At 44.0% G+C, this 24079-nt stretch overlaps 1 protein-coding gene across 2 annotated transcripts; it reads right to left on the reverse strand.

The window, feature by feature from the left end:
• Positions 1–17172: 17172 nt before the first annotated feature.
• Positions 17173–23728, reverse strand: LOC143003363 (glucoside xylosyltransferase 1-like). 2 transcript variants are annotated; one of them, XM_076153980.1, is made up of 7 exons: positions 23425–23728; positions 22663–22879; positions 22364–22495; positions 21969–22220; positions 21612–21735; positions 21284–21456; positions 17173–18917 (listed from the first exon to the last, which is right to left on the reverse strand). In XM_076153980.1, exons 1-7 carry the CDS (start codon positions 23628–23630, stop codon positions 18756–18758), a joined length of 1266 nt encoding a protein of 421 aa, XP_076010095.1. In that variant the 5' UTR covers positions 23631–23728; the 3' UTR covers positions 17173–18755. The 2 variants fall into 2 exon arrangements, with proteins under 2 accessions (XP_076010095.1, XP_076010087.1); XM_076153972.1 differs by having other exon boundaries at positions 23416–23728.
• Between the last annotated feature and the right edge of the window lie 351 nt (positions 23729–24079).

The raw sequence follows: 24079 nt of genomic DNA on the forward strand, positions 1-24079 counted from the left end.
TGAAACAGAACAAAATCAGTCTGACTGCATTAGAATTAAAAATATACACACTTTCATGGTGTCTTTGAGGCATTCTTGCTCTGTAAACAGCAAACAATGCCTGTGCTGATGGTTAAGCTTGGCAACAATTTTAATAACAATAATAAAATCAATGAAAATGCTATTTTTTTAAAGGCTTATATCTTAAAAAGGTTTAGTTGTTGCTAGATTACAAATAAGCTGGCAGGTTTTACAACACATTTCACTCCATGGTATCATATTGTGCTTGTGCAGTGAAATATAAAAATGGATTTAGTTTGAAGAAATATACAGCATTTCAAATCCTTTGTTTCCTCACAGGATGAAGCCGGGGATGTGGGACAATGTTGCCTGTTCGATACTTTAGGGCATTTTGCTGTCACTGATCTACAGTAAATTGCCATGAGTGAGCAGCTAGATGCTCTGTGTCTTGCTCAAGGCCACAACACAGGAAATATGAAGTTGTAAGACACACTGGGGGAAACATCTGGGATGGACTCTGTGACCGAGAAGGATTTTTTTGGGACCGTTTCCACCGATTGTTACAGTCACACAGAGGAAACAATCGCGCGGTTTCAGCAGAAACTCGCCTGCAGTTGCTCAGCTTTTGTCCCTTTAAAAAGCGGCGTATTCACAGAGCGTGCAGCCTAATCCTGTAAGAGCAACCATTCCAGAATGGAAAACGGGGAGTCACGGGGAGTTCATGCAAAAGCAGAAAAGCGGCAACAGAGAAGGTGCCTCAATTCATGCTTAATGAGCGATATAAAATATTCAGAGGCCCCTGTCCTAAAGCTGAGTTAACACTTGAGGTAATTGGAACAGAATACAGGCAGAAGTGGCAGGGTGACAGACACAAAAAAAGCCAGCAAAAGACGCAAGAGGGTGACAAATTCCTAAAGCTCCCAGAGCCACAGGAGGAGAGAACCGTGAGCGCTGCAGCTCCTACTACAGAGTCAAATCATTCGTCTGCTCTGCCTTTATTTAATCATACACCTACTCACTTGTGCCTGTAAACTCTTTGAACCAAACAACAGCTCTGAGGAACCTGATAGAAATGAATGAATAAAAGCATCATTTCACCAACAAGCCACCTAGTCTGAGGAAAAGGCTCCATTCACTGAAATTTGACATTTGGGTTTGAAGTAGAAGCACGAAAAGTTACTGACAGCCTCTTCAATAAAGTATTTTTGTGAGTAATTTGCAACAATAACGTCAACTCTATCCATTGTCACGCTGTCACGTTTCCACTTCAGCTGAATGATTTCAGGTTCATCTGAGAGTTGGAGAAAACTCTCCACCACCCTGAGGCTGCAGAAACACTTTCAGAATCAATTCGATAGACCGCTGCAAAAACAAATACATGATGCTGCTATAGCCTCCAAACAAGGCTGCATATTTCCAAAATCGTGTAAAGCTGACGAGAGTTTTTGCTCCTTAGAGAAACTATATTAAATGTATTCCATGTAACCTACCAGGCCTCTGTGGGCCAGATTTTATTCCTTTCATATCTTATTTCTTGATTTTTATCTTTACCTGCATTGGTCTCACTGGACTCCATCGCCACTGTTTCTTCTTTATATCAAAATAAATAAACACATCCATAGGTCCTGAACTGCCCTTTCTGTAACAGATTGATTTCAACATGTAACAGGCGGATGCAGCCGGCCAAACAGAAGGGGTCTTAAAGAGATAGTTGGCAAAAATGGCAATGAATGCGTTGGAATTACATGGCTATTTGTCCTTAAGCATTCAAGATTATTAATGGCTTTACGTTACATTTGTGCTTTGTTTTTGCATCATTGGTGCAAGCTAAGATTGAGTCATATTATTGAAAAAGCTTCACTATGTCCCTGTGAGCTGTATTACATAGATTTGTGAAGGCAAACGTATCCTGCAAGTTCCAGGATGTAAGATAAAGGATATTAGTTGCCTCTGAAAGAGTCTAATATACCGCTGGCTATGCAGGTGATATTGATGCATTTTATTTTTAATCTTACGCTGCCACTTGTTAATTTGCATAAACAAATAAGTAAATAACCTGCCAGCGTTAAACGTACATGGTTTTCACATTTCCCCAGCAGCAGGGATACAATCTGGCGCGTTTGCTTTAGTTGAGCCTTTTAGCAAAGTCTATCGGCCATATGGATCATTAGATCCTAAAGTGTTTTCACCAAGTTACTTCATCCACCACCAATAGCTCCCTAAAGAGCCTGCCTGGGAATGGGAGCTCTAACCAAGTGTCATTAGTCCAGATGAAGGCAAATTGATTCCGGTGGCAAGAGGATTTAGGGAGAACAACAGCCTCCATGAGATTATCTTAAATACGGATGAGGACGCGTAGCTTCTTTGCCGTGCACAGATGGTGCTCTCTCCTCCTGACAGTCCCTGTGAAAGCGGTGAAAAATGTAGGCGGGAAATGAGATCGGAAATCAGGTACCACTTGGAGTGATTGATCTGGATTTACGAGAGGCGCCGCTGAAGGTTTTCCGCTAAGAACGCTGGGACCTGTGGGCTTGAGGAAATGAAGTGAGAGCCTGGTTTAGGAGCGTGGCTTAAGTAGGCAGCGAATTAGAAGAAAAGCAATGAAAGTTGCTTGATATTAGTTGCATTTTCATTTGAGACACGAGTAAATATTGACTGATACAAACAGCAGGACCTAATTGTGATATACTGATTCTATTTCAGGCTCGTGCCCATTGCAACATTGTTTATTAGCAAATACACACCCAGCATATAGCTGTCAAAAGACATCCAAGACAGACGTGGACAAAAAATACATTATTCTCCTCCAACTTCAAATTCTAAAGCAAAATATCATCTGTTCTATTCATACTTTCCTCCATCCATTCATGATTTGATCCAAGCAGACAGACTTCACATTTCTCTTCTGTCCAACAAGCCTCGGGCAATCTGAAACATAAATGAGGCCGCCAGAAAGTACATAGATCCTTCAAACAAGCTGTGTCGTCTCCTGACGAGGGCAAAGGTTCTTGTCTCCATCTTCTGAGTGTAAATTACTTTTTGAGATGAAAACGGCGCCTAACTTTTCAAAAAGAGGGAAACTGAAGACCAAGACCAAGACCATGATGCAAAACAAGAGCGTGTTGAAGGTCGAAATCAATAAAAGATTCATCTGAGCAAGGAGCGAGGCGGTGGGGGGGAGAAATAAAAGAGAGAAAGACAAAAATCGTAGTAGAATATCAATAAAAAACAGCTTTAGACCAAAGCAGCTTATTTGACAGCGTGACAAACTGTACTCTGTGGGATCGATTAAGCTAATTAACGTTTCACACAGCGAAGCTTAGTAAATATCATCTGGAAATCCAGTCAATAAAGACAAACTTGCTACATTTTACACGTTGCGTTCTTCTCCCCCCCCGACCGCCGCCCCAGACTTAACAAACTTACATTTGCTTCTCTGATCGATTGAGTCGCCTTTATGGGGAAATGTGTCACATAAGTCATTGGCGCTCTGGTGCAGTGTGAATGCATTGACCGTCATGGAGAGATGGAAGACACCAATAAAACAGTTTGTTCTGTGTGTATCTGTGCAAATGTACACTAAGCGTTCCTGCAACTTCCAATTAACATTAACTGCACTTCTGAGGTTACGTTTTGAGTTACAGTGAATTCCTTGCTTACGTTCCCAACACGCTTCAAGTACTATGAGGATTATGGAAATTAGAGCGAGAGGCGTCTCTGTCTATCAGAGAAAAATAATTTCATCTACGGATTATTTTTTCAATGTTTTGTATAGGTGATAAAAACAAATACAACCACTATCTACAGACAAACTCAGTCTGTGGAGTAAAGTTTGGGAGGTTTATAGAGGGAAAACCTCTTATCTGTCTCATGAAAGCATTTGTTTGTTCTCGGTGTTACCTCATTATTTTGATAACATTTTAACCACCGATTTCATTCGATTTCTCAATCACTTTATTGGTTGGAATCGGCTGCAAAATAGCACGGCTGTGGCAAGATGAAAGTAGAGGGAAGATGAAAGTAGCTCTTACTAACGTGGAACAATGGATAGTTTGTGTAAAAAGTTTAGGCTGTTTATATCATTAAACTATGAGCTTGTTTAGAACCTGATTTGTGTGCTTGCTTTGAACATTTTTGGTGGTATTTGTCTTTCTCCTATCAGGCCCGTAGGTTCTCTCAGCTCCTAAACTCGTTTCAGGGTCAAATGTCATGGGCTAACACTTTCCGAGGCAACGGTTGAACATATTTGTATCCAACTAGACTTCACTTTCATAAAGAGTAGTTGCATACATGGTAGTTGCTCTTCAAATGTGCCAAAAATGCAATGGCAGTGACCTCACTGGGATGTCATTTCCACCTAAAAGCATTTAATTTGGTAAACCCGAGCACTTTAAAGTTAGACTCAATGTTGACATAGTTGCTATTGATTACATATTACATACCGACGTCATTGCTGAGATATGAACACAAAGTGAAAATAATGTGAAAATGAAGCCCATGGTGGTTTCTTTTATATTATCACACAGTCAAGGTGTCATGGTCCTATCTCTCCAATGCTGCTTACTTTATTTCCCGTGTTTTTCCATGTCTCCTCGGAACATGGAAGCCTCCCTGCAGGGCTCTTCATAATCGCCTAATCCATCCATTCACTAGATGGAACCTCCTTAAATCCCCCTTATATTTACCTCCATGTTCTCCTCGGGGCATCCAGGCCTACTAATAAGTAATAAGCTACAGTGGTGCTAATACTATGAATCCTCCAATCCTTCATCCCTGATAGGGGAGAGACCTGAGGAAAGCCGTGGGGAAGAGAGATAGACGTGGTTATTAATGGTGGACCACCTCAGCCACGCGCACGTACATACAAACACGTGTAAGGACGCACAAACATCTACTTGTGCACACAGACACACACACACACACAAACATTCTAAATGGCCCCAACAGACGACTTCTATCTGTGTGGCTCTGCCTGGCTATGTCTGCGGCACAGGGTTATACGTCTATATTGTGTGTCAGCACACAATCTAAATGCAAATGGTTAATCGTCTCAGGTCCCCATAGCTTTGTTTCTTCTGCAGCCCTCGGCCTCCCAGGAATCAACACACACCCCCGCCGGACATTCACAGCATTATTTGTTTAGTACGGAAGCGATCACAGGTACAATCAAATAATTAAACCTGCATTTTTAAAACCCTCTACCCCTGCGCCTCGCCTTCAAATGGCCAAGGGACCTTTCTGCTGTATTTCTGTGAGATCTCGTCTCCAACCGGGCCCACCGCCACTGCCATCGCCACCGCCGCCGCCGCTGCCGCTGCTATGCAACCACCTTTACTTTTACAGCCGAATCTGCAGTTCCAAACAAACGGTTGTCTGAGAACGCTTACCTCTATAAATTAATCATTTTATCGACGGAGAAGTGGGATGGGCTAGCAATTAAACACACCATTGTGGACCTGAAGCCCAGCTAATCCCCACTGTAGCCATTGTGTCCACCAAACCAATTGTGCCATAAAGAAGAAATGCAAACACACGCAACTATCAAGTCACATAGGATGTTTAACAATGTACATACAGCGTACAGCACATAAAATAGTTAATAAAAACGTTATTAAAACAATATTCGACTCGTACGAGGCTGCTCCTTTACCTTCTTGAGATAAAAGGCTTAATTACATTTTAATGCTATTGTAAGCATTTTAACCTTTTGACACCAATACATTAGCAGCTCCCATTGTTCAACACAAGCACCAGGGAATAGATCCTCATACCAAGACCAATTATCGGTGAGAGGGCCAAATCTTTGCTTATTGCGAGGAGGAGATAGGACGAGGAGGAGGGTAAGGCGAATACACAGTCGACTACATGCCAACTCTCTGTTGCTGGACTGTATCACCTGTAAATATTTGACATTGTCAGTATAACGGTCATTGTCTTGGCAATGTTGAATGTTTATCCATTGTCATTTATGTTGAAGTTCACGCCTGTTGCAATGCGAAAGACCCAACAATCTCTGTGCGCTGAAATCATCAAGCGCACAAACTACATTTCTTCCACGCAGTCTTTGGTTGGTTGACGTTGTGTGCTCCCTCAAATGAAAGGCTGTCATGTTAGACTGGTGTTTAGCGGTTTTATCTTGAACAATAATTCCTCACTTCTTGAATATATCACTGCCATTGCTCGCGGTCTTGTAGGCACGGCAGACTTGCAACTGTGTCACAAAAACATGATAGATTGATTTCACCGCTTCAGGCGCCGACTGGACGAGATGATATGTGAAAACCGTTTCCGGAGCGAAGTCAGAAAGCTGCGGCGCTGGGGGTGGGGGAGGGGCGCTGCGTTCCTCCTGTGATAGTGTTTTGTTGCATTTTGGCCTGAAAACTGCTGGCTTAGTTAAGGAGCTACTGGAGGGCAAAAGAGAGAGAGAGAGAGAGGGAGAGAGAGACAAAGTGGGAGAGCTGAATTTATTTCGAAGCAGCAAGGAAAACAAACTAGACTGCTGCCGTTAAAATGCTGGAGCGCCTCGCTGTTGCCTCCCCGCCGCTTTGTTTAAACAACTCCACGCATCACAAAGACGATTAATTCACCTCAGGGCGGGCTTGGGGAGCGCCTAACTCGACGAGGCCCCACCCTTTTTTTGTGTATGGTACATGTTGTCGTGCAGTGCATCTGTCAAAAGGCATATTCTCCCCAAAGCTTTGCAAGATCCCTCCATCCAAGGACAAATCAATTAGCGAGGGAAAGACAGGCAGATGGTTTTGAAGGACGTCAGCGCCGAGGAGGACGAGGACGTCAGTGCCTCAGGTGAGAGGCATTGGATGGCAGCAAGCAACTGTCAAGAAGAATACTCATCTGACTGATTCCCTCCCTGTCATCCACGCACACGCACGCACACACACACACACACACACACACACACACACACACACACACACACACACGCGTGTATCTCCCCGTGAGCCTCTGCCAGTATCAGACACACACCCTGCCACAAAGAGGAAGCTTGCAGCTTACTGTAGGATGCAAAAATGAGCAGCGAGAGAAGCAGGGAAGTGTGAATATTTTATACACACATTATCAAACTGAATCTTAGATTAGCATTCCTTGGAAATTACCCCAGGTGCTGCTCAAGGAGCGTCGCGGTGAAGGCTCCGGAATTTCAGCGTGCTTGGAAAAGAGAGAATGGGACTATTTTTTAAAAAGAGATGATGAAAATGGAGGCAGAATCTAATCAAAAGCACGTTTCCCTTCCTGGTGTTTTTGGCCAGCAAATCTTTCACCAATCTTTTACTTACAAAGGGACAATACATCAAAATGGCTAATTAGATGATTCCAGGCATTTTTACCTCGCGACTGATGAGATAACAAGCCAAGTGAATTAGCCGAGTCGCTTATCTGCTGGTAACCAGGGCGACCGTTTGGTTTTGGTAAATAATTGAAGTATGGGGGGGTGGGGGGTGGAGGGGCAGGTACAAAGGCAGCCATTTTGAGAGGTAATGATAGAGAGGCTGGAAGCGGAGAGAGAAGGCCTATCAATTAAAAGAGCCATTGTCTCAGATACGGCCATAATTAAGGCGGACAAAGAGAAGAGGATACAGTACACAGTGGCTAGAGCGCAGAGACAAAGGCAACAGACAAAGAGGCACAGATAGGAAATCATTCAATGTGAAACAAAAACACAAGAAACAAGACTCCCCTTCAATGCTAACAGTGTAGCATGAAGTCACTCCATGGACGCTACGCCTACTGCATTTTCACACAAGGGGCTAATCTAAGTGATGTTTCAGACCTTAACAACAAAAATGAATTCTAATTTTGTAGAAAAATTACTTAATGTTCATTGCTAAACATTAGCAGCACGGACAGCTGCTAGACGCTGAATGTTACTTGAGATATTCAATTTGTTGTAGCGAGATTTTTAATGACGGTTTCTTTCAAAGTTTGCAGTTTTTTCCTACATGGACTCTGGCTGACAAGCAGTCTGTTTCCAATCACTAAAATGGCCTAAAAACACACACACACACACACACACACACACACACACACACACACACATGCTAATGCTTACTAATTGAGATTCATGACTTCAAAGACCAATCAGATAAAGTGATTAAGTCTTAGCTTGTCCAGATCTGTAAATCATAGCTTCCCTTCCCAACGCATCTTCCTCTGATAGTCCACGTCTCATCATTTCATTATTAATGTCTCTTTGTTTTGGTCCCAGGAGAGATGTCAGACTTGTCCCCATTAGAAGAGGTAATTATTCCGCCGCAGAAGAGTAAATCTAAACAATCTATATCTGTCCACTGTCTTCAATGTGCTTCAAGCATATAGTTTGCCTCTAATTGCTGTTACTGGAGTTTATAGCACACTGAACAAATGACAACATCGAATATACAATACATACAATTTTCTAATTGGATGTTTTGTTTCGTTTAAGACAAAAATCCTTGGTTTGTTAATCCCCATTAATTATTATGGTGACAGCATTCTCTATCCAATAAGGAAGTAAAGAGAGGGCACAGCTCTTTTCATTAGAGCACATTAGTGCAAAAAGCCAAATTCCTTACATTTATTTGTTGTAAGTAAACGGATAGAGAACACCACACGGAGCAATGCAGCCACATGAACAATCCATTCCTCTGTATTAAAATGTCATATTAACACGATGCGGTAACGAAGAAGAAGATGCACATCCAGAGGAAGTCGTTAAACTCGACATCAGGAACGCGCGTCTCACATTTTGTACATCAGTGCAACTTTTGATTTATAAACTGGCTCGTGTTAGTTTCTGTCATTGGCCAGATTCATTTGGAGAGAATCCGCTCATGCTGAAGTGGAAATGACCTTCCCCGTGCCTTGCTGACAGCTCACTCACAGCCAATACTGAGAGGCTGAATTTCCAATAACCCAAAATTGAAAGCTTTCATCACCGTACATGTTGCTGCCAGTCTGACAACCGAAATAGTGTTGGCGCCAACAAAGTGCGCGTCTTTTATGACGGCACTGAATCAAGACCGAATTATCTACTTTGCAAAACACAACATTACTGTGATGATCCAGAGTAAATTATGATTAGAGATTGTCGTCGGAGTGCATACATGGATCATTTTAGCGCCCATCTGTTTTTATTGCTCCCTCGTGATGGAAGGAACAGCGGCTTTCTCAGTTAACGATACGCCAACAGTAAGTAAGTCTTTTACCAGCTGTCAAGTGAGTCAAATAATATGATCGTTTCTACCTCAAAGATCTCTCTTTCATACACTGTATCCATAAATACAGCTCAGGCCTGCGCCAAAATATTAATCAAGCCATAAATCGAATCTGGGTGGGAAAAAGCAGCCTTTCATATCTAAAGTGTGATCACTATGAGAGAAACGGAGTTAGACAGAGAAGGAAGGGGTCCATCCATCCTCTCTTTGGAGAACATTAGCCTGATGCCAGACTGCGCGTCTGTCCCCTCCCTCATACATCTAGCAAGGCCAGTTTCCGCTTAAATGGATGTTTCACTCCATGTTGAATTAATTCACATTTCGAGTCATTAACCTCTTAATGAATGAGTCCGTGGAAAGTGGAAGCGTTTCATTGGGAGGCTTGGGTATTTAGGGCATCGATTTGGCTGCCATTTCCCCGCCGCGGCAGTAACTCAACAGAGATTTGGAAGTCATCGTGCTCCGACCTTGACTGCAGTGGGGCCGGGATGTTATGGCCGATATGCCCTCGTGCTGTCCAACATTCCTCTTCAATTGAGACCTTCCACATTCAGAGCAGCCTCACCCCTTGGCGACTTCATTCGCTCTCGCTTTCTTGTCCCTGATCCTCTTCCACTGTGAGTCATTTGTCCTCCCCAAAGTGGCATTGATCTGAGCGCCCGGGCTTACGCAGTATTCCCAGATCAAAGCCAGGCCTGTCTGAGTTGCTGAAGTGTCCTTAAGATCCGTAGACGGGTTCTGTCCAGCTCTCTGCCAGTTCGTGACTAAAAAAATAAAAGACATTGTTGAAATGTCAAGGATGAAAAAGCAGGAAGAAAAAGTGAAAAAGGTATCTCGTATTCTTTTTATTATTTAAAGAAAATACACAAGCAGAAACCAGCTGTAAAATCATCAGCTAGTATTTACAAATTCAGACTCTGCAGGATTGTAAAGACGGAAACTCTATATTTAATTGATCTGAAGTGACTTTGCTTGTGTTTTGATGCTGACCTTTCATTTCACATCTCTCCTTCTCATCCCTGCTCTCTCTCCACCTCCCTCCCTCCCTCCCCCACGTATCCATCTTTGGGGTAATCGTGTGTTTTCCCAATTATATCCTTTTCTCCATGTTCCATCGTTAGGAGACCTCGTTATGTCCTGCGAGATGCTATCAGTGATTGATCACAACCATCAGCCTCACATCCTCCCTCACATCCTCTGTCCGGAAAAATGAAGAGCGCCGAGGCTGATAAACATCATTGATACAATCTGTAAATGCTTTTGATTGCAGCGGATTGGAACCCCGTCGAGCAGCTAAACCATTAGTAGCTTTGCATTTTAGTCACTGACATCGTTTAGTCTGTGATAGAATGTATACACGGGCCAATCGGCCTCACGCGTCACTGCTTTTGCCTGAGAAAATAATAGAGCTGTAAACAGATTGAGGGACAATGGAGCATTCAATGTCTTACACTTGGTACACCACATAACTAAATAGGGGAATCTGTTTGTGTGTGTGTGTGTGTGTTTGAATTGCACTGAGCGTGATGCCAATGTTGTTCACACTTTAACCTGTCCATCACATAACATAACCAAGGAGTAAAGGGCTTTAATTAACAGAGAAGATTCTTATCACCATGGGAACCGATGTGATAGGGTGTTATTGACGTGGTTTGCTACGTTGAGAGGTTTGAGAATTATATAGTGTGAAATGTGCGTGCAAAAGCTCTCTCTCTCTCTCACACACACACACACACACACACACACACACACACACACACACACACCCACTCCTATGCTTCTGTCAATTTGTAGCAGACATTTGCCTTGTGTTAACAAAGCTTTAGACCCTTACATGTGTGTCTGTGCTGATCAATAGCTGCTCACTATAAAACCAACCCAGGCATAAATTAACACACCAGGGAGCTGCCAGAAGAAACCGCCGCTGCAGGATCCATCAGGGTGCAATTTGGAGAAATACACCTCTTCTGCCTGAACAACCAACAAGTAGCTGGGAATGTGATTTAATGATAATTTCCATATTTAAGACAGAAACTGAGATTTTTATCCAATATCTTGTAATCAAAGACGACACAAACAGCTGCTAACGTTGCTTATTATGTAGGGCCGGCACTGATTTAAAGGAAGAACAAAATTCCACAACTGTTTAAGGATGCAAGAGAGCAGACAAATGAGCAGTAGCCCTTTAGGAATAACAGCACTAAAAAAGAACAATATATTCCAGTTTGCTGTTGTTTGGACCCTGCGGACGTCTTTACAAACTGCAGTCTACCACAATGCAAAACAACAGAGACACAGAGCAAATACTGTGCCACACTGAGAGCTGTATCCTTTACAGTATGTTAGCAATCATCACAGCTTCACATTTTAATTTGCCATCACTGATACAAAAACAAAAGTTGTCCATTTTTAACCCTCCTATAGCTTTTTGGGCGTTTGTATTTCCAGCAGGGCTACATATTATGGCTAAAGTGAACTGCTGCAGGTATTTATTTGCCACTCTATCTCAAGCTGAGACAAAACTCACTCTCTTTCACTCAATAGCGGGGGAGAGAGAGAGAGAGAGAGAGAGGAGAGAGAGAGAGAGAGAGAGAGAGAGAGAGAGAGAGAGAGAGAGAGAGAGAGAGAGACAGAGAGAGAGAGGCCAATGCCCCTCCTGCACCCACCTGCAGGCAAAATGGTGCCTCTCCAGGCGCCCCTCAACTCCTATTTCTGTCTGTTCCCCTTATCCTGGAAGCTGCGCTGCATTCTGTCACACTGCAGGTCCACTTAATATTGGTAAAACTCTACCTGTGGTGATGGATCTGTAGTTAACATGGAGGAGCATTTTAGATGTGCTCGCTCCTGATAAAAAAAAAAAAAGCTGGGAAGAGGTTGAACTAGGAATGCACTAAGAGAGGGACGCTGCAGAAGTATTGCAAGTTTAATGTGGTATGATAAATGAAGGTTTCAGCTTGAGTGCTTTGAGAAGCACACTTAAAACAAAGCCACAGGCACATGGGGAGTGCTATGCACCTAAACAGCATGACATCATTACGAAAAGGTTTCAGAAAATGGCGACTTTGGAAACAGAACCACCAAACAGAGATAAAAACTTATTTTTCACAGCTGCAGCGTTTTCATGGTGTTTGCTTCCCAACTTGGAACAAACATTCTACATATAAATATTGCTGTTGTGCCACCTTCAGGCTTTTTAACGTAAGAAGCAAATGCAAACAGGTGCAAAATTGAGATAGAACACACTCATATATTCTCAGGTGCTGAGCCACGCCCATTCAAATTTGGCTGCAAATTGTGGCATAACTTTACGGAAGATCAAAATAGCTAAGACAAAATTGATATCCGGCTTGGCCCAGCTATTCTATATGGATGGATGCAGATAGAACCATGGAATCCAACGGAAACAAAGTCCTCTCCTCTAGTTATAATGTTTTAATAGTGAAACTTTTCAATGGTATTGCAGCGGCACCATCAAGCTGAGCACGCCAAAGCCACAGTGGAGGTCGTGACCCGAAATCAACCTGCCAAATTTGATCCAAATTGGAATTAAAACTGATGTAGGAAAGAAAAAAGCAAGAACTTTAATCCTTATAATGCGGGCAGGCTAATGCACAGCAATTATAAAGTGTGAAAAAGCCTTTCGAAGTTTCTGTCTGACAGTGCGTGGTCGAGGCTGGCAGGAGAAAAATGACCAGGAGCAGAAAGAGAAGAAGAAGAAAGGTGGTGTTCATGTGGGCCGCACTGAAGTGAGCGCAGTAATTACAGTGCCACCCTGTGAGCACACTGTCTGCTCAGGTGACAAACACACACACAAATACACACACTTTACACTCTTAAGTGCTGATATGGGTGTGCACACAAACACACTCACAGCACATACAGCGCACATAGACGAGCTAACTCATCTTCAAACACACACAAATATATGCGCGTGCACACACACACACACGCATACACACAGCCTACAATACCCCTCAAGCCTGACAGGTAATTGCCGTCCATGGGGGGACAGGTGCTTCTACAATAGAGCGCCAGTGTCCAGACACACTCCATTCACTGTCACTGTAATTACCTAATTGAAAAGCTTGCAGACATGACAGAGAAAGAAAAGAGGGAGAAAAGAGAGAGAGACAGAGAGACAGAGACAGAGACAGAGACAGAGAGACAGAGACAGAGACAGAGACAGAGACAGAGACAGAGAGAAGCCTGGAGTAAAATGCTTTTCTGTATACTTACACACACATATTCATACACAAAGCACAAATGCTTGCAAGTATTTTTGCACACATGCACAAATGGTCGTGCTTGCAAAAAATGGAAGCAAGCCCCCCCCCCCCCCCCCCCCCCCCCCCCACACACACACACACACACACACACACACACACACACACTCACACACACTAAAGGTTTTTCCCCCCTGAATCAGATCACTCTGGGGGTAAATATTGTTGAGCTGTGATAGAGGGAAAGAGTGAAGGAGGGGTCGGTAATGGGAAATCTATTGTTGTGCGATGAGGACGCGGCGGGAAATAGGGAGGGGGGGTTGTTGGGGAGCGTTGGGATATAAAAGCGGCGGGGGTCACTCTCATTTCTGATGTCAGCCGCTCTATCTGAGAGCCCCTCTGCTGCTGCTGCTGTGAGTTCCATATGGGAGCTTTACACACGGGAGAGCAGATGGGAGACTTGTGTGTCTGACGTGCGTTCGTGTGTGCATGCATTGGCAATATGAAAGTGGACGGGGCCTTGTGCATCTGCGTCTGTGTGTGTGTATGTAAATGTGAACCTTTGTGTCCTCAGGTGTATGAAGTATGTACTGTAAGTTTACACTGACTACATGTCTGTGTAGGTTTGTACTTCAAACCTTACAAGAACTTAGATTTTGCTGTAACCAATCAGACTTTAAGCACAAAGCTGGATGGTTTCTTTACCAAAGCACTTTTGCTATGGACATATGTGTTTTTGCAACAAGGGAAGGAGTCCATGTCTTAAGGCTACAATGAATTAATTACTTCAGTTAAGTTCTTGAAATGTTCAGAGGTAAGAACTTCCTGCATGAATTCTTGAATTCCAAAGAGACACGAGCATGTTTGATGACAACACAAGACAGGAAATGCAAATCAGACACATTGATTTTCAGGTGGGTTTCAAAGGAAATAAAGCAAAAACAAAGACAAGAGCTTAGAAATGCAAGAGGGAAGCCAAGCCTGGAAAATGTATTGTGAAAAACCGGCGGAAATGAAGGAGAGGAGGTCTGATTGGAGGAAAGGAAGAAGGAAGGACAGAAGGAGAGAAGGTAATAACTACTCAAAGGACAGAAACAAGGAGGACTCCAGGCAGAAAGCCTGATGATGATGGGAGTCTCTGAAGATTTGGCTCTCTTGAAAGCGGTGAGATCCTTTGGCTCCTCTTTACAAAACTACAGCACCCAATATGACGAATGCACAACAAAATAGGCTCTGAAGTAAATAAAGCAATCTGGTGAAATAACCCATCTTTCTCTCCCTCTCGCTTTCTCTGATGCACCCACTGAATCACTGAAAGCAAATTCGGTGTCAGCCTGAGCAAAGACGACATATTCCATCTCGCTGGGCATCAAACCTACGCTGTGCTGCGCACACACACACACACACACACACACACACATACACACACACACACACACACACACACACACACACACACACTATGTAAACAAGAGCGACAGAACATGACATTCTGTTTGTGGGTACATTCAAGACCCGCGTGCTTCTCCTTCTCTAATCTCCTCCAGCGGTGATATGTAGACCCTATTACAACATGTAAATTACCTCCTGCTGTGCAATCTATATGACACACGGCTGAAATATGTGGGGAAGGGGTATGGTATGGCAGTGTGCGTCTCTGCATCCATACATACGTTTCTTTCAAGCTGTCAGAATGAGAGTGATGCCACCGTGTCCCTCCGATGTGACAAGTCATTTGAAGTGGGGGGGAACTAGTACCTGAGATCAAAGCCCGCGCTCCAGCTGAATGACAGATATAAATAAACGCGGCCACAGCTCAGAACCCACACGGCAACCGGCTTACGATCACATTAATTATCCTGTCAAAGCCAGAGCGGAAATCTATGTTAACAGGCAGCATCAGCAAGAAAATGTGTGGAATTATGGTGTGTTGGTCTTGAAGGTGGGGGGGTGGGACAACTCCCTTTACTGGCAGGTCATAGGTTTGAGGCTCGAGGCACAACAAGCAAACACAAGAGCGCCTCAAGGCCTCGGTGTATATGAAAAGATGGAAGATTAACGACCGGTCCGTATGTTGAAGAACACACTGCAGTAAGTTAAAAGTTGTTTGCCTTCCAAAATTGTTTATGCATTGTGAGGGCCAGAGTTAAGACCTAACAACTGTGGAAGTTGGGAATGGATCAAAACTAAATCCCATCTCTGCTCCACCTCCCTGGTGATGCACAACCAACCATGTGTTTTTTGGACCAATTACTTCAAATAAAGGCAGCATTCAAGCAAGATGACCCTGAAGCAGAACATATCATTTCAGTATTTCAGAATGACATCATCTCTTAAACCGATTTGATTTGTCACCCATCTGTCCTGCACCGGTGTGTAAGGGATTCGACCCCCTGCCACTTCGTCAGCCTTGGTCCCTACAGATCAAACATTTACTCAACATAAAGCACATCAGGTAGAAGGCTTTCACCAAATGGCACAACATTACTGAACTACTGTCGCGGCCCAGCTCTGTATTCAGGCGAGCATCGTCCAAAAGATGGAGCAGCAAAGCGACAAAGTGCCCTAATTGCTGTATTGGCAATGGCAGCCTTATTTTTTTCTTTTATCATTAACACACTCTCAGTCTCTCCATCAGTCTTTTCTGCGTCCCTGCTCCCCCTCCTCCTCTTCCTCCTCCTCCTCCCCCTACGCACTCATCTCTGCTCTTCAACGTTTCATACCGGGAAGACAGAGAGGGAGAAAAATTGATCATCGTACACACAATGAGTCCAGGGATACACTGCTACACTTGTGCATCATCACAGGAATAAAGCACATGTCAGGCAAACAATTGTGGGCTCAGAAGATGAAAACAAAAATCTCTCTCTGTCCGTCTTGTGCTGCTGTCCTTCTCCATTTGTGCTTTGGTCCATCTGTGCCTCACACACAAACGCACACATGTACACACGCTGTGATGTCCTCATATTTTCCTCTGTAGCATCCACTCTAAATGCTGGAGGTCACATATTTATTTTAAATAGCCTGCCTCACGGCCACGGCGGTACAAAAGAAATACAATTTATTTATTTCTTTTGGGATATTGGGATATAAAACTTGTAGTTTGGTGAAAATAAAACCTTGGAGGATGGACAATATTGAATTTCTCAGCAAGGTGCTCAATTCAACCCATTGTCTCTGTCTCCCTGAGGGACATGGACTGTTACATGTTGCAGTTAAGGACATGGGTCAATAAAGGTAATTGATAAGCTCTCATACAGATATAGAATGATGAATGTAGGATGTTTCTGCTGCCATGAATCAAACTGCCGCCAGTGTCATAAACGAACGCTTGTATCCCACACCTAATGGGAATAAGCATAAACTCATTCCCCATAGTCAATGCCATACCGTCTCAGACAGGCACCTATAGGGCTGCGTTATTGGTCCATCACTTACACTTTATGAGCGCCTCGCAGCAGAGGCAGGGACGCTGCAACACCACGGGCGGACCGCTCATAGATTATTGGCAAGTGTATCGATCGACCGAAAGAGATGAGAGAAACACGACATCAATCTCCCTCAAGTTAGACCCTCGTGGAATAAACAAAGACGCCTGATATTGGTAAAAATATAAAAATCAAATATGATGTGTTGGACTGATAGAAGTCTGTGGGAGGAGAAACACTCATTTTAAAATTAAATGTTGTACATTTTCATTTAAAATCTCATAAAGGGATTTTATTAGTGTGGTCTAGCTTTTCTTCTTTCAAACAAATACTCTTAAGTGCCTCCTCTCCATGCACTTTATCTATTCAACAGTGGACACATGACAAAATGCTTCCCTCTGCTGGTACAAACACACACCGCTACTAATTATAGAAAAAACAAAAGTGATCTTTAATGTCAAAGGTAAAAAAAAAAAGTCACTGCAATTTCATCTTTAACCACAACAAATAATATCCTTACATTACAAACACACACACACAAACACACACACTGACATAAGATGATACACTGATTTCATCTTTCAGTGTTTAAAATACATTCAACAGTGCCAAAAACTATATTTATCAGAATGAAAGAACAAAAACTTTGGTATCAGGAGAGAAACTTGTAGCTTAGTAAACTGGTTCTTATTCGTGTTTAAACAGCAAATGTTCCATCACGGTTGTGCGCTGATCATAACCCTTAACTAGTTCGACTAAACTAAGACCTCAACAAGGTTTTCAGACCTTTCCAAAACCTTTTACAAAAGGAGTACATTGAATCTTGCCGGCACATAAATGCAGACGGGTCATTAGCCGCCTCCCTGTGGAAGAAGAGCCGTTTCTAAGTCACCTGCTTTATATGCATCACATTAGGGAAACGGCCATTTCATCAGCAAATTGGGTTTTTTGCACGTAGTTACACAATTTCAGATCACAGACCAAACATATCATTGTATTATTTTACAGTGTATTGAACTTCTTGAAATGGGAAAATCCTGACAATATGGCTCATTCACATTAAGTCCTTTCCCATGTGGTTGCTAATCCGCTCTGAAGGTTGCAAAGTGATCCAGTGCGTAGATCTCCCAGAACAGATCCTGTGGAGTCCAGTTCTGGTTTTGTTTCGAGTCCATAAGCCCCTTTCACAAAGTAAAGTTAACTCTCCAATATGGAAAGTGAAGCGTTAATGATCTTCAGGCCCCGTTCATGCCTACACATTCAAAGGCAAACCTTTACCCAAGACACGCATGGTGCGGGAGGGAGGAACGGGATCTGAGCTGAGGGTGATCCATCTCAGCCTGTAAGTGTTTAAGCTGCACCTGGAATGTGGACAGCAGCAGCAGTTTATGGAAAAGGTAACTGACTTTGAGTTGGATGAAGATCGCCCATGGAGCAGAGATAACATAGCATATCAACATACGGAGTAGGGCTGTAACCATAGAATCTCACATCTACACCCAACTATAAACATGTCAAAGGCCGTTTGTACATCTGCAGCAAACGCTCCCTTTGTTGCGTGCGGTGCTTTGCTACGAGGACATCCAGCCAAGCCTATGCTACATTTATATTCTGGGGCATTCCCATCACGCTCTTATCCAGAGCGGCTCGTACAGAGGCGGTCTGACGCTCGCCGACCACCTGGGCAGTAACTCCAAGGATCTGGCAGCTCCACCCCGCTCCTGTTTATCCAGCAGTAGTGGTTTGTTGTCATTGAAAAATCCAGTTCCAATCAAAGTCTGCCGTTCCATTTCACTCGCTCAAAAGGAGAGTAAAGAGCAGCAAGAGGGTGATGAAACCTATGAGATTCCAGTAAAGGCAGAGTCTCTTCCTCTCCTCCTGGCTCACCTTCGTCACCGTCCACGCGGGGCGTCTCTGTTGACGCTCTCCAGGCCGTGTCCCAGTCTCTTGGTGAGGAGGCTGGAGGATTTACCGCAGTAAGTGTGAGTCGTCTTCAGCAGTTCCTTCTCCAGAGGAGCCAACAGAGAGCTCAGCGGGTCTGCACCGAATGAATACTGGAATGAGAAAACGCTATTGTTAGTTAGATTTGGGGTGAAGAGCAAAACGCCGCTCACCTTAAACAATCCTCAAACGCTCTAGCTTTGCCATGGTCTTCATAGAGCTGAATGAATGAATGTGGCGACTGGCAGCTCTAAGGTTGCAGGAGGGGACTTGAGAAGCCAGAGAGCAGTCAAAACCCGTCCGTACCCAACGTCCCCCCAATGCTCTGGTAAAAGTGTCCGGATGCCCTCTTTAAGTGGTTGTAGGGGGACACTTTGAGGACGCCACGGCCACGTTTACGGTCGCATTTGGACGTTTCCCCGTGTTTCCCGGGGTCGATTAAAAAACTAAAAACTCATCACGGCCAAGTCATCCAGGTAAAATCATGAAGCGGCGTGTGTTTGAAGTGGGTTTTATGCTATAGCTTTATCATCCGGCGATACTCTGGGATTACATCACAAATTTCATGTCTTCCCAATAATGAAGGAACCTTTACAATGCTCCGAGGAAATCAAAGGGGAATTACCATTTTTTATGCCGGCTCATTTGCTTGCGGTTGGGTTTGCTGATATTGGGTCACAAAGAGAATGGAATTTTTATGAGCGCACACACGCGCGCGCACACACACACACACACACACACACACACACACACACACACACACACACACACACACACACACACACACACACACACACACACACACACACACACACACACACACACACACACACACGTCATAAAGTTGCATTTACAGTTGCTTTATTGATTTTGTGCGCCTGATGGGGGGGCTGTTCGTGTGCAGATTCCAACTCTAAACATACCATCGGCTGTAAAATTTAACTGCTGCTTCCCGGGCTCAGCTTTTGCGTCGGAGGGAGGGAGGGAAGAAGGGAGGAAGGGAGGAGAGGAGGAGATGCTTTATGATGGACGGACCTCTGTGGTGTGTTTGTGGAGACAGACACAGACGGAGCAGGCAGACAGACAAAGAGGAGCGTTTGTATTCCCACTCCTTTGTACGGGGAGAGCAGAGCGTAACCATTTGTCTGCCAAATGTGCCGCCGACGCTTTGCTACAGACACAAACTTTCATTTCAACTTTAAAGCTACAAGTCTGCAAACTGCTGCAGGCAACTTTCTGCCGACCACTGGCATCAGAGTCAATAACAAAGACACAATTTCTGTTGTGTCACAGAGGAGCAGGCTGAACGTAATGAAACAGTGATCAATCCATACTGCCACATCCTCCTGGCAAAGCAGATTTAATCACAAGCCAATAAATGTATCAATACATTACCCACATATCATACTGAAGCTAAGGTACGAGTGTGTGAGAGAGTGTGTCTGCAGCTGCCATTGATCCCCTCCTGAAAAGCCACAGTCTTAACTGCGGGCCATGGCTACAGTATGGATCAGCCTCTCATCCTGATCTACGTTCAATGCTTTGTTAATAGGAAAGCAATGATGCTGTGAACATTGATGGCTTCATTAAGTAAATGCCACCCAAATCATCAATATCGTTACGCTGCTGGTAAACAACCCATAAACATCCTCATGGGGGAAATTACCTTTCTTGCCGAGATTTGTGTTCGGCAGCGCACACAGCTTCGTGTCAGTAACCTTAGAAATCTTTAGGGTCAGTGAGGAAAGGAACAAAGAGGACAGGGCTCGTCACTGAGGTTGTAAAAGGGCTCCCCCTACAGACGTTTCACTGAATGACACCCACAACACGCTCCAAAGACTTTCTAAATCCGAGCAGTCACACATTGTGTTTACACGCCTGTTAAAACTTCTGATTCCTCTGCGATGGAGGTAACGGGCCGTGCATTTCCTCGTCTGACGCGCTTCCTCGCCAAAGCCAATTACGCAGCAAGTCGTGCATATTGAGCGAGCGGCGACACCCTGCTAAATCCATGTTGTGTGCGGCTTACTGGGCATTTTTTCCTTAATTAGTTTGTCCAAGGCTGCGTTTGGAACACGAGTGGAATTGCTGCTAATCAGCCACACAACGTGCTTCATCGTGCATAAGACTCGAAGATGGCGAGGGCCAACCACAAAAAGTCAATCCCTGAGATGGATTTAAAATGAAAGCAACCATTTGCTGCTTACGCCTTGACAAGACAAGTTGTTGCTTACGCTGCTGGAGCTTCAAATTGATGAATGTGATATTTACCTTTATATAAAGCACATTTTGATTTACTGCTGCTACAAAAGTGTAATCTGCAAAGTTCTAATACAGATCTGTACATACATATCAAACTAATGGGGACAAAACAAGAAGTAATGCAATCTATAGAGAATATATTAATCGCAATTGTTTTTCTGAGCTGTAAACTAAACTGACCTTACAAACCTTCGTCTGTTACCATAAGCTGGCGTACCTTTCTGATGGCCTCGTAGACGGCTCTGAAGGCAGGCTGCTTGTGGTCGTGGTAAACCCCTCTGTTGCCGTGGAGTATGTAGACACCGTTTTCCTCAGCGGATGCACAGTTGCTGCCATAGATGCAGTGGTCTGGACGATAATTCCACTGGCATGGGAACTCCAACAAATGCTCTGGGAATAGAGAGGAAGCATTCAACGTGCAGTCTATTTCCCACGCACAGCAATTCATCCATTCTTAATGTGTGTGTGTGTGTGTGTGTGTGTGTGTGTGTGTGTGTGTGTGTGTGTGTGTGTGTGTGTGTGTGTGTGTGTGTGTGTGTACTTACCAGGGTTGTGGTGGAAAATTATATTGAGGAGATCCTGGTCACCCCAAGTTATGTTGAGTTTGTATTTTTGGAGCAGTGGCATCAGCAGCTCCTCCCAACGTAGCCCAACAGACGTCATGTCATTCTGTCCAAACACACACACACAGACAAAGAGGGACACAAAGACAAGAGAACCATAAAGTCAATTGAACCACAACAAGCTTATCTTAAAGTTATCACACTTCATACAATCCATGGACAAGAACCAATTGTAGCAGAAGGGGACCCCTCTGTGGCCAAAGAGGGTACTACACAGTGATGGATAAACCACCACATCACAACTCTTCACCTGGTGTTCTAGTGTGTAATCAGCCATACCTTAAAGAAAGTGTTCCTCATCCTCGTCATGTTCATGAGCATCACCCCTGAGTTGACGCCCGTCCTGCCGTAGAAGGGGTGGCGGGCGAAGCGGTTGTACCAGGCAATGCGTGGCTCCTCGTGCTCGGGGGCCATGGCTGCCAGCTGCGTGGCATTAAACCCAGACAGGAACGACCACAGCTGGTCCACAGGCTGCAGGAAGAGGATGTCCGAGTCCACGTACACTATCGAGTCTACCTCTTTCAGGATGAGCTGCACAGGGAGAAACACGAACAGGAAGCTGTCATTTTATTTTCAAAGTGAATAATAAAGCCTCTGTACAGGTTTTACCCAGCCGCAGCTCATTCTCACAATTCCTAAACACCAATTTCCTCTACTCTCTCCCAGACACTCACAGGTAAGAAGAGCCTCTGAGAAGCGCAGGGTTTGAAGAGTTTCTTCCACTCGGCTGCATTCTCACTGGGGAAGCTGATGGAGTAGAGTGTGTAGTTGAACCTGGAGTTAATGAAGCCAGGCCACGACTCCAACTGGAACAGAAAGAAAAAAAGGACAGAAGTAAATACTCCCACTTTGAATGTCATTACGTTTCAGGAGCAAAGTGTTTGATTCAAAACAACAACACATGACGTCCCAGTTTCTCTCAATAATAAGCAATTCACAGTCACTGCTTAGCATTTCTCCACTTCTTACTCACTGATTCTACAAAGCTGGCGTGTAGCTGATCTTCAGCAAAAATATGCAAGCAGAGGGGTTTGACGCTGAAGAGCACGGCAGACTTGATCATGGTGAGAGTCTCCTCCAACCTCTGGCCACAAGCCACCACAGCCAAGTGCATGGCTGTCTCAGGTCTGCTCTGACTGCCACCTCCACCTCCACCGGCCTCCACCTGGGCTCGCTGACGCATGATGTACCTGAGAAATGAGAGAGAGACGTTACTAAAGTCCAACAAGGGTGGAACATCTTGGGAAAGCAGCTACCTTTTTTGATATATACATAAATATACTATGGGATCAATATAAAACGATCAAACATAAATCATGTGATCTGGACCTGAATGCACTGGATAAAATCACTAATATTACTACAAATACTTCAGACTTCTTTGAAACACACACCTTTATAGATTTGAGAATACAATAAACAAAGAGCTCTGAAAACAAATTGACTGTAAAATATATATGACGCCTCCTGCCACAGTTTAGTAGCTTCTGTATATTTTTAGTGATCTTCTCACTGCATCCCACACACATTAATCCCCAAAACATGAATGAACAGAGTTGTAGCTTTGTTGTAGTCTGTCCGCTTGGGGGCTTTCACTCTGGCAGCGTCGCATTCCTATACACTGTTTGTGTTGTTTAAAGTGCATTGCGGGCAATTTTTCATACTTTATTTGTTTATTCGAGCTGCACCACATTAAAGCAGACAAACAACGACACGCTGGCCGTACCTGTTGTACCAGTGCGGGCTTTGGGGCCCGGTTTTGCCCACAGACCCTCGCCGAGCTCCGGGCATCCTCGGTGGGTTGAAAAGCCTCTTCGCTCCGGCTCCTCCTCCTCCTCCTCCGACCGACACGTCCGTGTAAAACAACTTACTGTACACGTACAGGCCCGAGAAAACGGCAAACACCGCGCACAACATCAGTGCGCGAATGTAGCGCCGCATTATGAAGCTTGAAAACGCGACGCGGCGTTAAAATCATAACACAAAGTCGAGTGTTTGCTAATAACTAACAAACTAGCCATGTTGCTTGTACAGCCTCTTCCGCTAGAGACTTTACAAAACAAAAGTCCCAGCTTTGAGTCGCCCTACTACGTCCTCTGGTGGTGAAACTATTTTTTAGGCATTTTCGAGTCGTTTCTGAGCTAATTGTGATTGACAACGCTAAACGATCACACTGAAACGGTTCAAGATAACACTGTAATCGAAGTGAATGGTTTACTCATCTAAACTTTGGGAGTAAATAAATACCCTCGATTTTTCAGGGTCACTTTTAATATTGTAAATCGTAAGGTTATAATTGTTTATATACAGTATTTATTGCTCCGATTTCTCCGATTATATTGAGAGAGAGAAAACCGTGGCATTTCACGTTCTCAATCTATGTGCCCACA

The sequence above is a fragment of the Genypterus blacodes genome, unplaced genomic scaffold (genome assembly GCF_046128005.1).
Source record: "Genypterus blacodes isolate CSIRO-AG114 ecotype Tasmania unplaced genomic scaffold, CSIRO-AGI_Gbla_v1 ptg000007l_1, whole genome shotgun sequence".
NCBI lineage: Eukaryota > Metazoa > Chordata > Actinopteri > Ophidiiformes > Ophidiidae > Genypterus > Genypterus blacodes.

Bases quoted from the DNA above. Each gene is read 5' to 3' on its own strand.
- LOC143003363 (XM_076153972.1), bottom strand. From the start codon at position 23,630: ATGCGGCGCTACATTCGCGCACTGATGTTGTGCGCGGTGTTTGCCGTT. The intron at 22,221-22,363 runs GTGAGTGTCTGG...CTCCCTGTGCAG, and splicing joins CTCAGAGGCTCTTCTTACCT to CTCATCCTGAAAGAGGTAGA. The intron at 21,736-21,968 runs GTATGGCTGATT...GTGTTTGGACAG, and splicing joins TGAGGAACACTTTCTTTAAG to AATGACATGACGTCTGTTGG.